Source organism: Poecile atricapillus, chromosome 33, assembly GCF_030490865.1.
Source record: "Poecile atricapillus isolate bPoeAtr1 chromosome 33, bPoeAtr1.hap1, whole genome shotgun sequence".
Classification (NCBI taxonomy): domain Eukaryota; kingdom Metazoa; phylum Chordata; class Aves; order Passeriformes; family Paridae; genus Poecile; species Poecile atricapillus.
In genome coordinates, this window is record NC_081281.1 from 2,507,066 (window position 1) to 2,525,598 (window position 18,533).

The 18,533-nt window shown below is 47.3% G+C and overlaps 1 protein-coding gene across 2 annotated transcripts in view; it reads left to right on the forward strand.

Moving 5' to 3' along the window:
- Nucleotides 1-18,533, forward strand: part of ASH1L (ASH1 like histone lysine methyltransferase) — a 55,828-nt gene that overhangs the window by 24,956 nt on the left and 12,339 nt on the right. For both annotated transcript variants that reach the window (XM_058860258.1, XM_058860259.1), the window contains exons 4-12: nucleotides 2,382-2,483; nucleotides 5,589-6,321; nucleotides 7,276-7,455; nucleotides 10,038-10,132; nucleotides 13,267-13,340; nucleotides 14,895-14,940; nucleotides 15,168-15,276; nucleotides 16,466-16,672; nucleotides 17,602-17,748. In XM_058860258.1, the coding sequence (XP_058716241.1) occupies nucleotides 2,382-2,483; nucleotides 5,589-6,321; nucleotides 7,276-7,455; nucleotides 10,038-10,132; nucleotides 13,267-13,340; nucleotides 14,895-14,940; nucleotides 15,168-15,276; nucleotides 16,466-16,672; nucleotides 17,602-17,748 (1,693 nt within the window). The remainder of the gene's footprint in view (nucleotides 1-2,381; nucleotides 2,484-5,588; nucleotides 6,322-7,275; nucleotides 7,456-10,037; nucleotides 10,133-13,266; nucleotides 13,341-14,894; nucleotides 14,941-15,167; nucleotides 15,277-16,465; nucleotides 16,673-17,601; nucleotides 17,749-18,533) is intronic.

Genomic DNA, 18,533 nt, shown 5'->3' on the forward strand with positions numbered 1-18,533 from the left:
CCTTCCCGCACCTTCCCTTCCCGCACCTTCCCTTCCCGCACCTTCCCTTCCCGCACCTTCCCGCACCTTCCCTTCCCGCACCTTCCCGCACCTTCCCGCACCTTCCCGCACCTTCCCTTCCCGCACCTTCCCGCACCTTCCCTGGTGCGAGGCTGCTCCTGCTCTGGCCGCCCTTTCTGTCCCTTCCGTGGGATAACCGGTGTTACCGGGCACGTGTGGGCCCCGGGGGTGACCCGAGCAGTCCCAGACCGTGTGTCAGTCCCTACCCGAGGGGTCCCTGTGCCGGTTCCTGTCCCGAGGGGTCCCTGTCCCCAGGGGTCCCTGTTCCTGTCCCCAGAGGTCCCTGTCCCTGTGCCGGTCTCTGTCCCGAGGGGTCCCTGTGCCGGTTCCTGTTCCTGTGCCGGTCCCGGTTCCTGTGCCGGTCCCTGTCCCGAGGGGTCCCTGTGCCGGTCTCTGTTCCTCTCCCGGTTCCTGTGCCGGTTCCTGTCCCCAGGGGTCCCTGTCCCGTTCCCGTTCCCGTTCCCGCCCCGGGGCCGCGGGACCGGCGGGCAGCAGCGCCCCCTGGCGGCCCCGCCGCTCCTCTGCCGCGTTCCGGTGGGGCGGGGGCGGCTGAGCGTGTCCCGGGCGCTGAACAGGGTGGAGAGTGTCACACAGGGGCCACTCACGGGGTCTGGGGTCCCGGGACACCGGCGGTGACATCCCCCGGGACACCGGCGGTGACAGCCCCCGGGACACCGGCGGTGACAGCCCCCGGGACACCCGTGGTGACAGCCCCCGGGACACCGGCGGTGACAGTCCCGGGACACCAACGGTGACAGCCCCGGGACACACCGGTGGTGACAGCCCCGGGACACCGGTGGTGACAGTCCCGGGACACCGGCGGTGACAGCCCCGGGACACCCGTAGTGACAGTCCCGGGACACCCACGGTGACAGTCCCGGGACACCGGAGGTGACAGCCCCGGGACACCGGTGGTGACAGTCCTGGGACACCCACGGTGACAGCCCCGGGACACCGGTGGTGACAGTCCTGGGACACCCACGGTGACAGCCCCGGGACACCGGTGGTGACAGCCCCGGGACACCGGCAGTGACAGCCCCAGAGCACCGGTGGTGACAGCCCCGGGACACCGGTGGTGACAGCCCCGGGACACCCGCGGTGACAGTCCCGGAACACCCACGGTGACAGCCCCGGAACACCGGCGGTGACAGTCCCGGGACACCAACGGTGACAGCCCCCGGGACACCGGCGGTGACAGTCCCGGGACACACCGGTGGTGACAGTCCCGGGACACCGGTGGTGACAGCCCCGGGACACGGACGGTGACAGCCCCCAGGATGTGCCACCCCCTGCCATCAGCGCAGGTATTGCTGGGCTGTCCCTGCAACCTCCAACACCTTCTCCCTATTTTTTTTTCCCTATTTTGAATTACAGCCCATTCCCACTTTGAACACTTAACTCCCGCTGTTTAATTTCTATTTTCAATCCCAACTCCCGGGGTACTTGTTTAGTGTAGACTTTATGAATTCAATGCATCTTGGAGTTGCTCAGGAGAAAAACTCACCCTGGGATGACAGAAGTGCTGTGGGTGTAACCCCTGGGCAGCTCAGCAGCTCCCTGAACCCAGAGGAATAAAGGTTGGAATAAAAGTAAAACTCGTGGCTTGAGATAAGAACTCTCATAATTTAAATAAAATTATATATAATATTAATAGTGGTAATAATTGTCATGGAAAGGACAGTGGGAAATAAAGCCCAAGGAGCACAAGTGATGCCTGGTGCAGTTGCTCAGTACCTGCTGCCAGTCCCCAAAGGACAAAGGGGGCTCCTCCCAGTGTGTCCATGTTCCAGGAGGGAGGGAATGAAGCAAAAGGAGTGAAACTGCTCCTGGTGGTGTCCAGTGACAGGGGAGACAAAGGGCACCTGTGGGAGTTCAGGGAATTGTGTTTGTGCAGAAGGAAAAAGCGTTCACTGAGAGGCTGAGGGAATGGCAGATCATGGAATCCGTGTCACTGCAGATGTGGAAAACCCAACAGAATGTGGTGGCCCTGAGCAACCTGAGCAGGGTGGTTGGTCTTGGTAATCTGCAGGAGGTCTTTTCAAATTCTTCTGAAAATCAAAGATTTTGAGGGGGTTCAGTTAAGAGTAGGAATACGGGGGGGTGTTTTCAAGCTAATTCTGGTGGTTAATTTTACATATCACTTTACTCATGGCTTGTTTACCTCTGCCACTGGCCTGTGCAAAGTCCCTGCTTGGTGTTTCCTTTCCATCCTTCCCCTGCATTCATGGGAGCACACAGGTGCTCCTGAAGCCACACCAGAGTTTGTTGGCACAGCCAGACTGAAATGATGGTTTTGTGCCTTTCCCTGATCTGCCTTGCAGGCACTTTGCCAAGCCAGGACAAACCCTCGCAGAGGCAGTCGGAGAGCACAAACTGCAGCCCTTCCAGGAAGAGATCCACGTCGGAGAGCACTTCTTCTCCAGGCAAGTCCTGCTCAGGGGGCTAGATTTTGGGATCACTGTGTGCTCAGACCTGTCCTGAAACCCAGCTGAGACAGCATGGCTCTGAGAACTTCAGCTCATGGAGATACTGAGTTTTTCCACTGACATTTTGGGGTACAAGGACTGTGGGTTGGGTTGTAGAGTAGGTGCTCAGAGAAACAGCAGCACAGCTGTGGCAGGGTAGGGTTTGGTTCCTCACCAGGTTAAGTTAGGCCTTGTGGAGCTCAGTGCTTTAATCCAGACCTGTGACATTAATCAGTGAATTAGAGGAATAAATTCATTCCTCCCTGGGGAATAGCCTGACTCTGGCACTGCTCTGGAGGCAGAGGGTTCTTGCCCCTGGGCAGATCACAGGAGGGTCAGGCTGGGCTCAGTGCTTTTGGAGATCTTTCCAGCCTGATTCCATGGTTCTGTGACTCTGTGTGTTTGAGCTTTGTTTTGTCAGGAGGTCAGACTCACATTTTACCCCTATGACAGTGCTAAATCTGTTACCCACATTGTCACAGATGTTGATTTCCTGCATGTTGTCACCCAGTGGTTATTCCAGGTAGCAGGAGAGGCTGGAGTGGGCTCTGAGCAACCTGCTCCAGTGGAAGGTGTCCCTGCCCATGGCAGGGGGCTGGAACAAGATGGTCTTTAAGGTCCCTTCCAACCCAAACCATTCTGTGATTCTGTAAAAATAAAATGTGAGCTCCCCCAGGATTGGGCAGAAGAAAATCCAGCAGGTTGACCCATTTTGTAAGAAGCTCAGTTGCAAAAACACTCTCGTTACCAGAATTCAGACATTCTTAGACACCCAGATTGACTGCAAATATGTCGTAAATCCTTAGGATTGGTACTTAAAACTAGTTATGATTTCCATCTAGGAAGGATGTGCCAAAAGTGCCATTTCCTCCCTGCTTTAAACAGATGTTTGCAACAGATGCTCCATTCAGCCTGTGCTGCAGAAAGTCCTTTGCAGTGGGAAAGGAATCTTCCTTTTTCCTCTCATTCACTTTCTTGCCCTCGCTCACTTGAAAGGGGCAGCTGCAGTTGTTGTAGCTGGGAATAGGAAGTGTTAAAGTTGAGGAGTGTTTTGTGCAGGAGCATTGGAATGACATGAATCACAAGTTTGTCAACTTCAAAGTCACTGAAGTGATGATGCAGCTGAGGAGATCAGTCATTGTTGTATTATCCGTGGATCTGGAATGCGTGTGGGTTTCAGTGTGTTTGTCAGAGAGGAGCTGCAGCTGTCCCGGATCAGAGCCTGCACTGTCCCAGCCCTCTGGATCAGTTTCCAAGCAGCAGCAGCAATTCCAGGGCACCCATGGGACGTGGTGCTGGTTGAGGGTCACTGAGCAGGTGCCCCAGCTCCATCCCCATGTGCCTCTAAAGGCCAGAAGAAAACAAAGGGTAATTTATCTTTATTTCATCTGAAAGTGTAAATCTTTCCAGTGAGGAGTTGTTGGGGTGTCCCTGTCAGCTCATGGCAGGAGGCTTCTCTTGTCACTGGGAAGAACATTGTCCAGAGGATTTTTAAAACATGTTTTACTGACTCTTCCTCCTCCAAATCTCTGAAGCTTCTTTTCATTTGCACTTACAAACTCCTGACTTTGGAATCTTAGTGAGGAATGTGCTCTCCAGAGTAACACAATTGGACTACTGAGCACTGGAAAAATATGAGAAAATATTTAAACTAGAAAATTCTTCAAGAATAGCTGGAAGTCTAGAAAATATTTAAACTGGTTGTGCTTTATCTCTGTCATCTAACAAATAAACTCCCTCCTGTCAAGTGCTCAAACCCCTTATAAACACATTTTGTTGTCTTCTTTAACAGTTCCCTTGACACCAGGACGTGCTGCTCTGGCTCCAGCCTGGGCCCCGCTGGGTTAAGCAGATCTGATCTAAGTAATTGGCCACAATTACAGTAACATTTTGTCAATGCTAATGTGCAGTTGTGGTGTATTTATGAGAAGGCAGCATCCATTTCATTCCAGAAAGAATTTCTTCTGATGGAATGTTATCACTGAGGAGTAGCAGGGCAGCTTTGGGAAGCTCTTAGTTTGGAAGAAATCCCTTTTTAATGGAGCATAATCTACATGGTTGACCTGGAAACTTTCTTTTTCAAACACCAATCTTCATCTCTAAACCATTTAACAGTTTTAAAAGTCAGATCTGAATTTATTTCCTATGTAAATTAGCCTTTCTCTTTTGTCCAGGTGCTTTGATTTACCTTTATCCAGTCAGTTCTGCCATCATCAGTCTTGTCTATTTGATAAAAAAACTGCAAGAGCAATGAAAACAGTTGTTTCAGTACTTCCAAACCATAAAAAAAAGAAAACTGAGTTTAAAAATATTTCAATTGTTGCTCCATTTTTTATCAGGGTTGAATTTTTATGTGTTTTTGTATTTTTAGTGTTGAATAGAAAGAAACTTGAGGACTGTGTGAATCCTCATTGCTTTTTGCTGTTAGAAGTGGGGGATTATTGAAAATAAAGGGAAAATAATTGTATGTTAAAAGTGATGATATAAAATGTGGCTGATTTGTGTCACTGGGCCTGTCTCCATATGACAGAATCTTGTCAAAGAACGTTGTGAGCAGTCCCAGGACACAAATGCTGTCAGTTGTTGCAGCTGTTGTGTTTTAGCTCCATGTTGTTGGTCCCATCCCCACTTTGAAACCTTCTTGGGGCTACCTAAAATCAGACAAAATTAAGAGAATTAAAAGCAGTTATATTTATTGAGGGGTCTTCAGGTGCATTTCAGGCAGACAAAGCCCCCCCAGGGGCTGCACCCAAAATGGATGATGGGTCATGGGTTTCAGATTTTTATAAGTTTGGTCCATTTGCATATTGGAGGTTAATTTTCCAATTACAGCTTCAGGTAATGAAGTCATTTACCCCAAATTTGCTCCCCCAACTCCCTTTTGTTTCCATTTCCTGAGGCAGTGGGGTGTCCTTGATTCCCAGAGGAATTGTTGTGTCTGCCCAAAATGGGAAAGCAGCAGCTCACTGTATATGGAGTTTAGAGTTATACACCAAAGAAGTGCAGGAAAAATACAAAAGCTGAAATCCAAAGGCACCAACTCCAGCCCTGTCTGTGTTTCAGGGGTGGCAGGACCGGCCCGGGGCGCGCGCCTGGCCCCGGCGGCCGAGGACTCGGTGGACACGCTGCTGCAGCGCATGGCCCAGCAGGACGGGCCACCCACGCTGGACAAGACCTTGGAAGCCGTCATGGCCAACGTGTCTGGCCCTGCAGCGGCCAGCCCTGCCCGGAACCACTCCCGGGAGAGAGCCCTGGGCAAGCAGGACGGGCTGGGGGCTCCGGCCATGGCCGGCAGCGACGGCATCTCCCTGCTGCAGGAGCGCCTGCCCGGCAGCTACTCCCCACGGCACCTCAAGAGGAGCGTGGTGGAGGCCATGCAGCGCCAAGCGAGGAAAATGTGCAATTACAACAAGATCCTGGCGACAAAAAAAAATCTGGACCACGTCAACAAAATCCTGAAAGCCAAAAAGCTGCAGAGGCAGTCGCGGACCGGGAATAACTTCGTGAAGCGGCGGCCGGGGCGGCCGCGCAAGTACCCGATGCAGGCCGTGGTGTCCATGCAGGCATTCCAGGCAGCCAGGCTGGTCAGCCAGGAGCTGGAGGACAGGGAGCAGAGCAGCAGCCCCCTGCACCTGGGGCCAGACACCATCACAGATGTCATCGAAGCCGTGGTGCAGAGCGTGAATCTAAACCCTGACCACCGCAAAGGTTGGAAGAGGAAGAGGTGGCTGCCGGAGGAACAGGCCAGGAAGAGACACAAGTCTTTGCCTGAAGATGAGCAGGAGAGCAATAAGAGGTGATTCCCTTGCAGTTTTGTACCTCAGTTGGTTTTAGAACATTTTGATTATTGAGGGAATGTTCTGCCTGATTTTATTAAGGCGTTCAGTGTAGAGGGAACCAGCATGTCAGCGTTAACTGTGTTCAGGGCCTTCCTCAGTCACTCAGCACACCCCAGAAATGGAAATCTCAGGTGATCTAAAATGGTTGGTTCTGTGCTTGTGTTGGTGAGGGATACATTTAAGGAGTTGGTAACTGGGTTACTGATGAGGTGCCACAGATTGTTCCTTCCTCCTGTGTGGAATAAGGAGCCCTGAAGAGTTGGCTGTGCCATGGGATCTACTCACATAGCTCACAAACAAATACAGGCAACACAGGATGTAAAGTGAGGTCAAGTGATGTACAGGAGATAAAGAGTAAAGCTAAAGCAGCAAGGAGGAGCACCTGTACAGTCAGTGGTAAAGGCACACACCAAAAACCTCTCTCTGATCTCATCTTCTGACACTTGTCCCCAGAGTCATCAGTAAACAGATCAAACTCTGTCAGGAGTTCTCCTTTCCAGAAATGGGTGCTGTGAGGGTGCTGCTGGCACCACGTGTGCAGGGGCTGCTCTGTGGCTCTCCTGAAGGCTGAGGAAAGGGTTACCACGTGCTGGTTTTAGAGTGCAAAAGCAGAGAGCAAGAGCTGCCTTCTGAATTACTCAGCTGAGGCTCCAAGGGATAAACATCAGCAGTACAAACAACATTCTTTTAGTAATAATAATATCACCAAAAAAATCATACTTTTCTTATGATTATGCTTAACCCCCACTTGATCATGATCATTGGGTTGCATTTTTTTAAGTGGTTGAGACACCCAGGAATTCAGAAGCAAGGACTTTTTCTGCTGACCAGATTTGAGAGAGGAATAATGAAATACTGTGAGATGATCTTAATGGGAAGGTGATTTTTTTTAACTCTACTTTTTCTTCCAGTTTCTCTGAGACAGTAGCTGAACCTCCCAGTCCACATGAGGCCCTTGGGAAACCACCTGAATCTGAAACCCCTGAGCAGCCTTTGCCTCCTCTAACCCAGCGTGAGAAGAAAGCCCCTCGACCCCCAAAGAAGAAGTACCAGAAGGCTGGGCTCTACTCTGATGTGTACAAAACAACAGAGTAAGTAAAACAGAGCAAAACTGCTCTCTGATAATCCAGGGGAAACTCTCCTTTCACCTAGAGCCATAAAGAGCTGCCACTCATGAGTAAAGAAATAAAACCATCAACTTAATTGAAGGCTGTGGAAAATTTCGTGCATGATAATTGTCAGAACCTGACCCAGGGAGGATGTAAGATGTAACCCCAGTCAGAAGGCAGCCTCGAGCAGTCAAAGTGTTTCTGATTATCAGCTTTGAAGAAGGTAAGAGATTTATTCAAGAGTCTTAATGGTCCTGGCAATCCAGGTGCTGGGAGAGCTGGATGTGTGCAGGTTCTGAGCAGGAGCTGAGCAGTGTCTGCTGAGAAGGGTCATTAGGTTCCTGTTTGCATTGGCTGAGTGGTGACAACTGCTCATCTTCTGTGTGGAAGAATTTCAGATATGCACCCAGCTCATTTCACAGTTCAGTGAAGTTCATCTCTGTTTTCTCTGAGATGTTTAGGGTGAAAAACTCCAGCATTTCTTTATTTTTCCCACTGGTTGGTTTGCAGTCTGGTGTCCACTAGAATGTGTACACCTCTCTCTTTCCCTTCCCTTTGTAGTCACACTTGTTTTCTGATGCCATCTGAACAAATGAATCAGGAATTTGTGCTTCTGTTCCAACATGATCTGACAGATTGAAAAGAGAGGAAATTTCTCACTATGTCATAGACCACTTCAGACTGTTACAGAGACCACTGGGAAACTGCCAGTAGTTTATCAGCTGCTCCTGCTGTAATCTCTCTCTGTAGTAGAGTGGAGGAATCAGTGAAAGGGTCAGGAAGGAGGAAACAAAGATCTCAGTCTGACCAAAGTGTTTTAAAGAGATGTGCTAAAACTTTGCCACGTGGATGGTCTGTCACTGCTGTACACAATGTTCAAATCTCACAGTTTCATCTGTTGCCTTAGGAGAGAGCTGAGAGACTCTTCTCCTTTTCTTTAGTGTAAATATTTGGAACTTTGAGTGTTCTTGAGTTGGAAAAGCCCCACAGAGATCATGGAGTCCAACTGCTGGCCATGCACAGCCCCAGCAATCCCACCATGTGCCTGAGAGCTGTGTCCAAAGGTTCCTGGAGCTCTGGCAGCCTTGGGGCCATGCCCATTCCCTGGGGAGCCTGGGCAGTGCCTGAGGGAAGATATTTTACTGATATCCAGCCTAAACTCCCCTGGCACAGCTCCAGTCCTTCCCTCAGGTGCTGTCCCTGCTCACACAGAGCAGAGATTGGAGCTGCTCCTCCACTGCTCCTCAGGGGAAAATTACAAATCACTTAGAGAAACTCAACCAAGCAGCTTTAGGCAATGGACTATAGAGTGGGAAGTGTTTCTTGTAGGATCTTTAAGGTTAGAAGAAACCTCCAAGATCATCAAATCCGACCTTTTGTGTAGCCAGGCTTATGTTTCAGTCTGTCAGATGCCCAGGAATGTCCTCCCCAGCTCCCTGTTGTAGGTGCCCACCTGGGCTGGTGGAAAGTGTCGTTTCCCTGATTATTGGCAAGGTCTCACCCAGGTCTAACTGGCCTGCTTGGAATCACAGAATCATGGAATGGTTTGGGTTTGAAAATTCATCTTGTTCCATCTTCTGCCATGGCAGGGACACCTCCCACTACCCCAGGCTGCTCCAAGCCCCATCTAATCTGGCCTTAAACACATCCAGGGATGGGGCAGCCACAGCTGCTGCCAGGGCCTCACCATCCTCACACAGAAGATTTTCTTCCTAAGTATTTCCAGTTGTTGATATCTGTATCTCAGAATCTGTTTTTAACTTGCATTTTCTAGCTAAACAATAATATCACTTCTTTTATTGAGCCATCTTTCTGTTATTTGTCCAGTTATTAAAACAGATCCCTTAAAAAACTTCAGTAAACTTCAATAGGCTTCAATATCATTTAATCTTTGGTATATTTAACATTTAGAAGTCTCCTTTGAATGTTGCAGGACTGTAGTTCTAAATAAAACCACATCAGATTCTATTTTCCAAGGTTTGTTGTTGACCAGGAGGAGATGTTTATAAACACCAGATTACAGAGCTGTCACCTGCCTGACCCATACAACCATTTTGATTTCATACTCCAGTTTTTCTTTCTCCAAAGGGATGTCTCATTGCTTTTTCTAACTCTGATTTCTGTTCTTTCTCTGCCTTTCCTAATGAACAACCTTCTAAAGGGCAGCACATGAGTATTTGCACTTAGGGAAGTGGGAGAGCATGGGCTGTACGTGTGTCATGTGTCCAATTCCTTAGCAAAACCACCAGATACGATCTTCCAGTCCTCTTTTATTTGTGTAGTTTTAGTTATTACTTTTATATCACATGCTGGGCATTTAAAGTCAATGGTGTCCCACTGGGTGTTGCCTTAGCAGCATTTATGGAGAAGATTCCATTGTGGGAGGGCTGGGATCAGTGTTTTTGACAGACAACCTGGAAAGCAGTTCCTTGGCCATTTCTATTATTACTCTCTTGCCTGATGCTCCAGACATTTGTTCCTTAACTAAAACAAAAAAATGCATTTCTTTCAAGTGACAGATGTTCCCCATTGTGATGTTTTGGTTGTGTCCCTGTCCTCCACAGCCCCAAGAGCCGCCTGATCCAGCTGAAGAAGGAGAAGCTGGAATACACCCCAGGGGAGCACGAGCACGGGCTGTTCCCAGCCCCAATCCACGTTGGTGGGTATCTCACCTGTGTTCTCATTGTTGGGAGACAAATGTGGCACTGGGGTTCTGCCTTTCTCTGGTTTTTATCCCTTGCCAGGTCACTCGTGGCTGCTTTTGGCACATGAACTTTGCCAGCTCATCCCTCTGTTCCCCTGTTTGACTCAAGAGGCTTTTTTTTTAGCTTAAAACATTGTTCTTGATTTTTTGTGTGTCAGAAATACCATTCTAGTTGAAAACCTGATTTAACTGTGACAGTCCCTGGATGAAATGCAGAGCAATAGTCTCCACCTCAAAGTAAAATTCCATCAGAATAGCCACAGGCAATTATCACTATTTAAATCCCAAAGGCTGAGCATGAAATGATAAATTTCTCCATGTCCCCATGGGCTTAATGGTGCCTGTCTTTACACAGGGGTAAAAGGGTGGAAGAATTAAAAGCTTTGCTGTTATCTTTGTTTTTACTTTATCCCCATTTTTAGGTCTCAGCTAGGAAAAAAATGGGGTTTAGGATTTCACAGAATCACAGAATCATGGAATGGTTTGGATGGGAAAGGACCTTAAAGGTCATCTTGTTCCATCCTGTTCCATGGCCTTCCATAACCCAGTCTGCTCCAAACCCTGTCCCTGGCCTTGAACACTTCCAGGGAAGTATTTGTGGGAAGAAACCACAACCCAGGTCTGTCCCAGGCCCTCAGAGGGGATGGAGCTCAGGATTCTGCTCCCAGGGACTGTGCTGGGGAGATTGTCCCCAGCTCCCACTGTTTGCAGCTCATACCATTTCCCAGGTTAAGCCAAGATTGAGTAATTTCCTAATTCTGGGGTAATTGTTTCAGCTTTTGAAGTGCTGTGATTTCTTGTTGCAAGTCCTGTCATGCCCAGTGGGTTTGGGGAATTTCACGTTGGTCAGCAGGAATCTTTGTCCCATCAAGCTCACACTGTCACTGGTTTGTCTTCTGTAACTGATCTGCTTGGCTCCCTGCACAGCTGCACAGCAGAACAGTTGCACAGATCTGTGTGAATCAGGAGCCACAAAACAGGTTTCAGAGCTGAAGGTGACAATTGAAATTCTTCAAAACGTGCCCTTGTTCAGCTCCTTTTCGAATGGGATCGTAAAACCAGGTTCACCAGGTTCCCAAACCACGCTGTTGGTCCTGCTCCAGTGGCTCCAGGGATGCCTGGGGATGTTTTAACCCCAGAGCAGTGACCAGGGATGGGGATCTGCCAGGGCACTGCACTAATGCCCACTCGAGGAGGGCTGGAGGCACCTTCCCTTCGCTGGGGCTCAGTGCCAGGGCACCTGAAAGAGCCTTTTGTTTGGCCTGCTGAGGTCATAGAAGTGAAAGCAAATTCCCAGCAGATTTAGCTCTTTCCTGGAACCTGCTAGGGATGAATAAGGCATTGAAAATGGAAAGTAATTTAGGGGTAAATTGTAAGGAAAACATTACCGGTTTTATTTTCCAGTGGTGAGGGTATGCATGTGAATTTATATGAACCCACAGAGCATTGCTGGAGGAATATAAAGGCACTTGTTAACAGTTAGAAAAGCTGGGGGAAAAAAAAATCAGGCCTGGGCTTGACACCTCATCCTAGGCACTCTGCTCCCTGCAGTTTTGTGACATGGGATTCCAGCAAAATGATCAGAGAATGTTGAATCCTGGCTAGAACCAAGCAGTGTCAGCCCTCGGGACTGGTGTGAATGATGTAATGGGTCTGTGTCCTTTAGGGGTGACAGGGAATGATAGAACAGAGCCAAAATCTGCAGTGAAAGCAGGAACTCCTGTCTAAAACGAGTTCCAGTTATTGCTGAAAATACAGATCCCCTTGAAGCCTTTCCAAAAAATCTAGGAATGTGTTTGCCAAGTCTGAATTCATTCTTAAATCTCTTCTGGTAAAGGTCACGGGAACAGGCTGGGAGACTATTTTCAAAACTGATTTGATTTCTTTGAGTACAATATTGTGATTTACCAGCCTGCATGGGTGGTGCAGGTCTTGTCCTGAATGTCAAAGTGTTGGATTGTGCACAGGAAAACCCAGGAGAACATGTCAGCTTCGAGGACAGGGCTGTGGTCAGTTCTGTCAGGTGTTGTGATCAGTCCTGAGAAGTGTTGTGGTCAGTTCTTCCAGGTGCTGTGGTCAGTTGTTCCAGGTGTTGTGGTCAGCAATTCCAGGTGCTGTGGTCAGTTGTGTCAGGTGTTATGATCAGTTGTGTCAGGTGTTATGATCAGTTGTTCCAGGTGCTGTGGTCAGTTGTTCCAGGTGTTGTGGTCAGTTGTTTCAGGTGCTGTGGTCAGTTGTTCCAGATGCTGTGGTCAGTTGTTCCAGGTGCTGTGGTCAGTTGTTTCGGGTGCTGTGGTCAGTTGTTCCAGGTGCTGTGGTCAGTTGTTCCAGATGCTGTGGTCAGTTGTTCCAGGTGCTGTGGTCAGTTGTTCCAGGTGTTGTGGTCAGTTGTGTCAGGTGCTATGGTCAGTTTTTCCAGGTGTTCTGATCAGCTCTTCCAGATGCTGTGGTCAGTTGTTCCAGGTGCTGTGGTCAGTTGTTCCAGGTGTTGTGGTCAGTTGTTCCAGGTGTTGTGGTCAGTTGTTCCAGGTGCTGTGGTCAGTTGTTCCAGGTGTTGTGGTCACTTGTTTCGGGTGCTGTGATCAGTTTTTCCAGGTGCTGTGGTCAGTTGTGTCAGGTGTTGTGGTCAGTTGTTCCAGGTGTTATGATCAGTTGTTCCAGGTGCTGTGGTCAGTTGTGTCAGGTGCTGTGGTCAGTTGTTCCAGGTGTTGTGGTCAGTTGTTCCAGGTGCTGTGGTCACTTGTTCCAGGTGCTGTGGTCAGTGGTGTCAGGGGTCATGGTCAGTCCTGTCAGGACTGTGCTCAGTCCTATCCAGGCTTGGCTGTGGTGGGGTCTGAGCCAGCTCCTTCCCATCCCTCCCTGTCCGTGGAGGCCCCTCCTGAGGGGGACAGGAGAGCAGGACCTGGGGCTGTGTCCTGGGGGCTCTTCCCTGACATCCAGAACATTCTCAGAGGGTTCTGCCCCTCTCCTTTCTGCTCTCCAGCCCTGAGAGGCCCTGTCAGAGCCTGGCCAGGTGCCTGGGAGCAGCTCCCATTCTCTCAGGACACGTGGCTGTGAGTGTGTGCCACTTACAAACCTTTTTCTTTCAGGGAAGTACCTCAGACAAAAGAGAATCGACTTCCAGCTGCCTTACGACATCCTCTGGCAGTGGAAACACAACCAGGTACGAGATAAGAAGTCACAGGGTTGCCAAGATTGGGATCAGAAGGAAACAGCAGCACTCAGAGCTGTGTTCACACATCCCAGCTGGGGGGGTTTCTTGTTGCTGCCGCTGTGTGAGGGGAAAAGGGATTTGCATATGTATTTAATGTTAAAAATTCCCATTATTCCATCTCCTGCAAAATAGCAACCCTGTGAGTTTCTGCTCTGACAAAAGTCGTTAATTTGGCTGCAGACTTTTATTTTGGCAGTGCTGCTCTGTGTGGGGAGCTGGTTTCAGACACGCCTCGGGAGAATTCGGATGTACTGCCAGCAGCACTGAGAAATTTCAGGCCTTATTTTTCTTGGATCAATCCCAGCAGAGTGGAATTTATTTTTCAATTGCAAGCTGAAATTTTCGTACTGAGGAAAGAAGAAAAACTGTTTAACAGTCTCGTTCTTTTTAAAGAGCTTTAAATATGTGCAAGCTTAAAAATAGGATTTTTTTTTTTTTTTTTTCCCCTGAGATGATTCCACCAAGTGATTTACCACAGGATTTAAAGCTGATGGGAGAATCTGCCCTCAGCTCTGTGGTGAGAAAGTGCTCTCAGACGTGTAACTTGAGCATGTAAATGAGCAGGACACATTCCCAGGTGCTGTGGCTCCAGCTGCACTCCAACACCCCTGGAATCTGATCCTCAGGAGCACTGGGGACACTTTCTTGCCATGTATTGACGATGGCCTTTCTCATCTCTTCAGTATTTTATAAGTAATAAATACATGGAATCTCTTTCCTTGACATTTTCCAGCTCTCCCTGGAATATTGGAGGCCCTTGCAGAGGAGTTTCTCTGTGCAAGGGTGTGGAGATGTCTGGGTTGTTCCTGTGGGCCACAGGGGTCACTGAGGGAAGGTTCTTAGTGCAGGAAATGTGTGTGAAATAGCAAATAATTGGAAATTATTCCTTAAAGCTTGTTTGAAAGGCTGGAATATGGAATTATGAATTGTGATGGAAACTCCCCTTTCCCTTCCCATCATCTCCATCTGCAGAGGAAGCTCCTCTGTAGAGAAGATGAATCTGCATTTCTCGTGGCTCCCACCTGTACTCACAGTTCTTATAGAACCCCAGAATCCTTTAGATTGGAAAAAACCCCTTAAGATCATAGAGTCACTTTGATAAATCAGCACCTTGATTTCTTGTTTTCACTTTTTTAAGCATTGGCACATGGTGATTCCACCAAAGATGGTTTCTCCAAAGTAGGTATAAATAATTCCTCTTCTTCTAAGCCCTGTTCAGAGGAGCCTGTCCTCGGGACAGCTGTTTCCCACATTGCTCTGGGCAGACAGAATAAATAATGTGGATAACAAACTGCTCCACTCTTTCACCAAGCCCAAATTCTCCTTATTCAGGTCCTTTTTGTGACCTGTTTGTTAATGCAGTCTGAGCCTAGAGAAGAGAACACAGATTTCTAGTAATGATTACAGAACAGTTCCCTATGTACAGAACATGATTTCCCTGATCCTTTTGAATAACAAATGCACTTATGCAATGTATTAAAATTTTCTTTCTCTTCCTTTTAGTTGTATAAAAAGCCAGATGTCCCACTTTATAAAAAAATCCGTTCCAGTAAGTAAAATCTTATTACTAAATTGTGATAACTGTGAAATTTTCATGTGATACCCTCCTTTCTCTCCTTCTCTTTGTACTACCAAAGACACTTCCACCTGTTTTTTTTTACTTTACTGATTGGAATGAAAATATTGTAGCTAAACAGTTTTGTTTTTTCACCTGAAAATAATTATTTTCCCTATTTGGGTTTGTTTTTTCTTTTCTTTCTTTTTTCTTTCCTCTAGATGTCTATGTGGATGTCAAACCTCTCTCTGGCTACGAGGCCACCACCTGCAATTGTAAGAAACCAGAGGATGACAGTGGGAAGGGCTGTGTGGAGGATTGTCTGAACAGGTCAGCAATGAATTATTTCTCCTCATCTCCTAGGAAAAGAGGTGTTCTGGATGCACCCCAGCAGCAAAGGCATCCTCACAGGGAAGGAAATTCCCAGTTTGACCCTCCTGGAGCAGCTCTGGGGTCCCCCAGATTGTCACTGCTGGGACTGGGGCCCTGTGGACCCCCCACACTCCCAGCTGCTCCCAGTCAGACCAGTTCCCTCCCAGCTCCTTCCAGCCCTTGGATGCTGGAGCAGCCACAGGAACAGCTCCAGCTGCTGCCCCTGGGGAGGGGCCCTGGGCAAAGGCCCCCCCTGGGCTCGTGGTGGGCTCAGAGTGGCCCCTTGGGCAAGCAGAGGGTCAGTGCCAGGGCTGGCCCTTGCTGGGGGCTCTGGCCATTCCCCCTCCCCAGCCTGCAGGAGCTGCACCTGCCCCAGGTGATTCCTCAGCACTGCCCTACCCCCTTCTCCAGAGGAAAATCCCATTAAAATCTCCATTTTGCCCTTTGAATAGCAGTGAGAGCCAGGCTGGGAATCACTGTGTGAATTACACCTTGAAAACAAGAAGCATTTTAGTTATTGAATAACTTCTGTTTTGCTTAATTTGTCATTATTAATTTATTTCTTTATATATTCATGTGTTGTTAATATATATATATACATGTAATATATAATAATATATATAATGTATATAATATATAATAATGTATACTGTATAATATACATTATACATATAATGTTGATTTTTATAGTGATTTATAAATTTGTTTTATATTGATTTATATATTTTATATAGTATTATAGAAATAATTATATAAAATATAATTATATATATAAAATATATACTATATTGTATATAGTATATATAAATATTTTATATATTATATAGATATTATACTATATAGATATTCTATTATCTATAATATATTAATATTATACATATAAAAATATAAGATTATATATTAATATATAATAATGGTATACTATTTATATAATACAGAATGATTATTCTATATTAAATTATTTATATATTTATATATTATTTATGTGATTATTTGTATGTTTTATTTTTATATTTTATATATTATTTATGTGATTTATATGTTTATATCTGGATTTCATATACTGATTTACGATTGATTTTCCTTGCATGACAGATCCCAAAGGACACTCTTCCCCTGCCTTTACCTTGTCTTTTGTCTCTTTTAGGATGATCTTTGCAGAGTGTTCCCCCAACACGTGTCCCTGTGGGGAGCAGTGCTGCAACCAGCGCATCCAGAGGCACGAGTGGGTGCAGTGCCTGGAGAGGTTCCGGGCCGAGGAGAAAGGATGGGGTATCCGTACCAAAGAACCCCTGAAAGCAGGACAGTTTATCATTGAATATCTGGGAGAAGTTGTTAGTGAGCAAGAATTCAGGTAGAAATATTTATTTGCTGCTTTAGCATGGGAGGTTCATAAATGGCTTTTAGTGGTTGTGGTTGTGGTTGGGATATCCTCAGGCAGGAACGAAGGGGAGGATGAGGGGGAAAAGGAAGGCTTTGAATTTTGGGGGTTTTTTGGTTAACCCAAGTTTTTCTCAGTCCAGTAGAGAGGGGTGATTAGTGTTTGAAATGTATCATCTGCCTCATATGCCCTGTAAATGCAAAATACCACAAGTGACTGAATCTAAATGAGAACTCTGCAGGATTTGGGCTGCACCAGGTAGAGCTGAGGGGCAGAGTGGGGCTGGAAGGGGCAGGAGCTTCTGCAGAAAGATGTGAAAGAAAAAGAACAAGTGGAAGCGTTAATAACCATTGAAAGAAAGAAAGAAAGAAATTGTCTTGTTAACTCCATGGGATATTTGAGGTTGGAAGGACTTGCTGTTCTCAGAGCTCCACCAGAAGGCAGCTGCATTCTCCTCATCCAGAGATAAGCACTGACTCCTGTCCCAGTGCTCTTGTGATCCATGGATGTGACTCCAGAACCTGCCCACCCCCAGGAGGAAGCTGGTTGTTGTACACGTGCATACACAGGCACCCCAAGGAATATATACTTGCATTTTCTCTTCCATACACAGGTTACCAACACGAAATGTGTACAAATAATCTGCAGAACCCAAAAGGGAGCATTCCAGAAGAGCAAATTTCTAAATTCTAACCCAAGCTCTGTCAGTGGCCTTGACTTATAAAAATAGGTACAATAATGGTTTCCTCCATCTCTAGGTGTACGGTTCTATTTAAAATATAAAAGATTATCATTGCTTTTTCTTCAGAACCCTCTCTGAGATGTGCTCTTACCGTGTCACTCCTTGTGTGCTGTGTGGGGGACGAGCAGAATGACAAGAGTGTCCCTGTGTCACTCCACAGGAACCGGATGATTGAGCAGTACCACAACCACAGTGACCATTACTGCCTGAACCTGGACAGCGGCATGGTCATCGACAGCTACCGCATGGGCAACGAGGCTCGCTTCATCAACCACAGCTGCAACCCCAACTGTGAGATGCAGAAATGGTGAGGAAAGGGATTCTGCTCTCTGGCAGACTGCTGTATCCAGAGAGAGAGAGAGAATCAGTTCATCTGAGGGAATCAGATCTAAAAATAGGGAGGGGAATCAAGCTGTAAATAATCCTTACACGGCGCTCATGTTGCTCGAGAGAAGTCGTGTGGTGTTGGGGAGTTCTGGATGCTTTGGAGACAGGATCCAACTTTGCTGGTTGTGACCCTGGGACATTTCCCCTCCCAGCATTACTGGTTACACTGGGCTGTTTCCCTCCCAGTATCGCTGGTTTTCACACTCTTAACCTGCTGCAAAGCTTGAACCAGTAATGCTTTGATTTTAATGCTCTAAAATCATCTATCTGTATATATACTCTTTCTTTTTGACAATTCAAATATTTTTTTAAAGCAGGGTAAGAGGGAAATAGTCAGATTCCACCACACCCTGTGTCATACCAGCACTTTGTGAGAGCCAGACTAGGTGGAAGTACTGCTGAGGGATTTGTTGTGAGTGGTTTGCTGGGAATGACAGATGGTGGAACAGGAGTCACTGTGGGGACAGTGCATCAGAGTAGCTCGTGGTTCTCAGATAATTCTAGATTTAAATAGTAAAGTTTTAAATTTGAAAATCCAACACAAAATAAAAGAATTTAAGAGACAGAGGGAGAGGATTCTGCCCCTCTGCCCTGCTCAGGTGAGACCCCTCCTGCAGAGCTGCCTCCAGTCTGGGGTTCCAGCACAGGAAGGATGTGGAGCTGTTGGAGTGAGTCTGGAGGAGGCACCAGATTAATTAGAGAGAA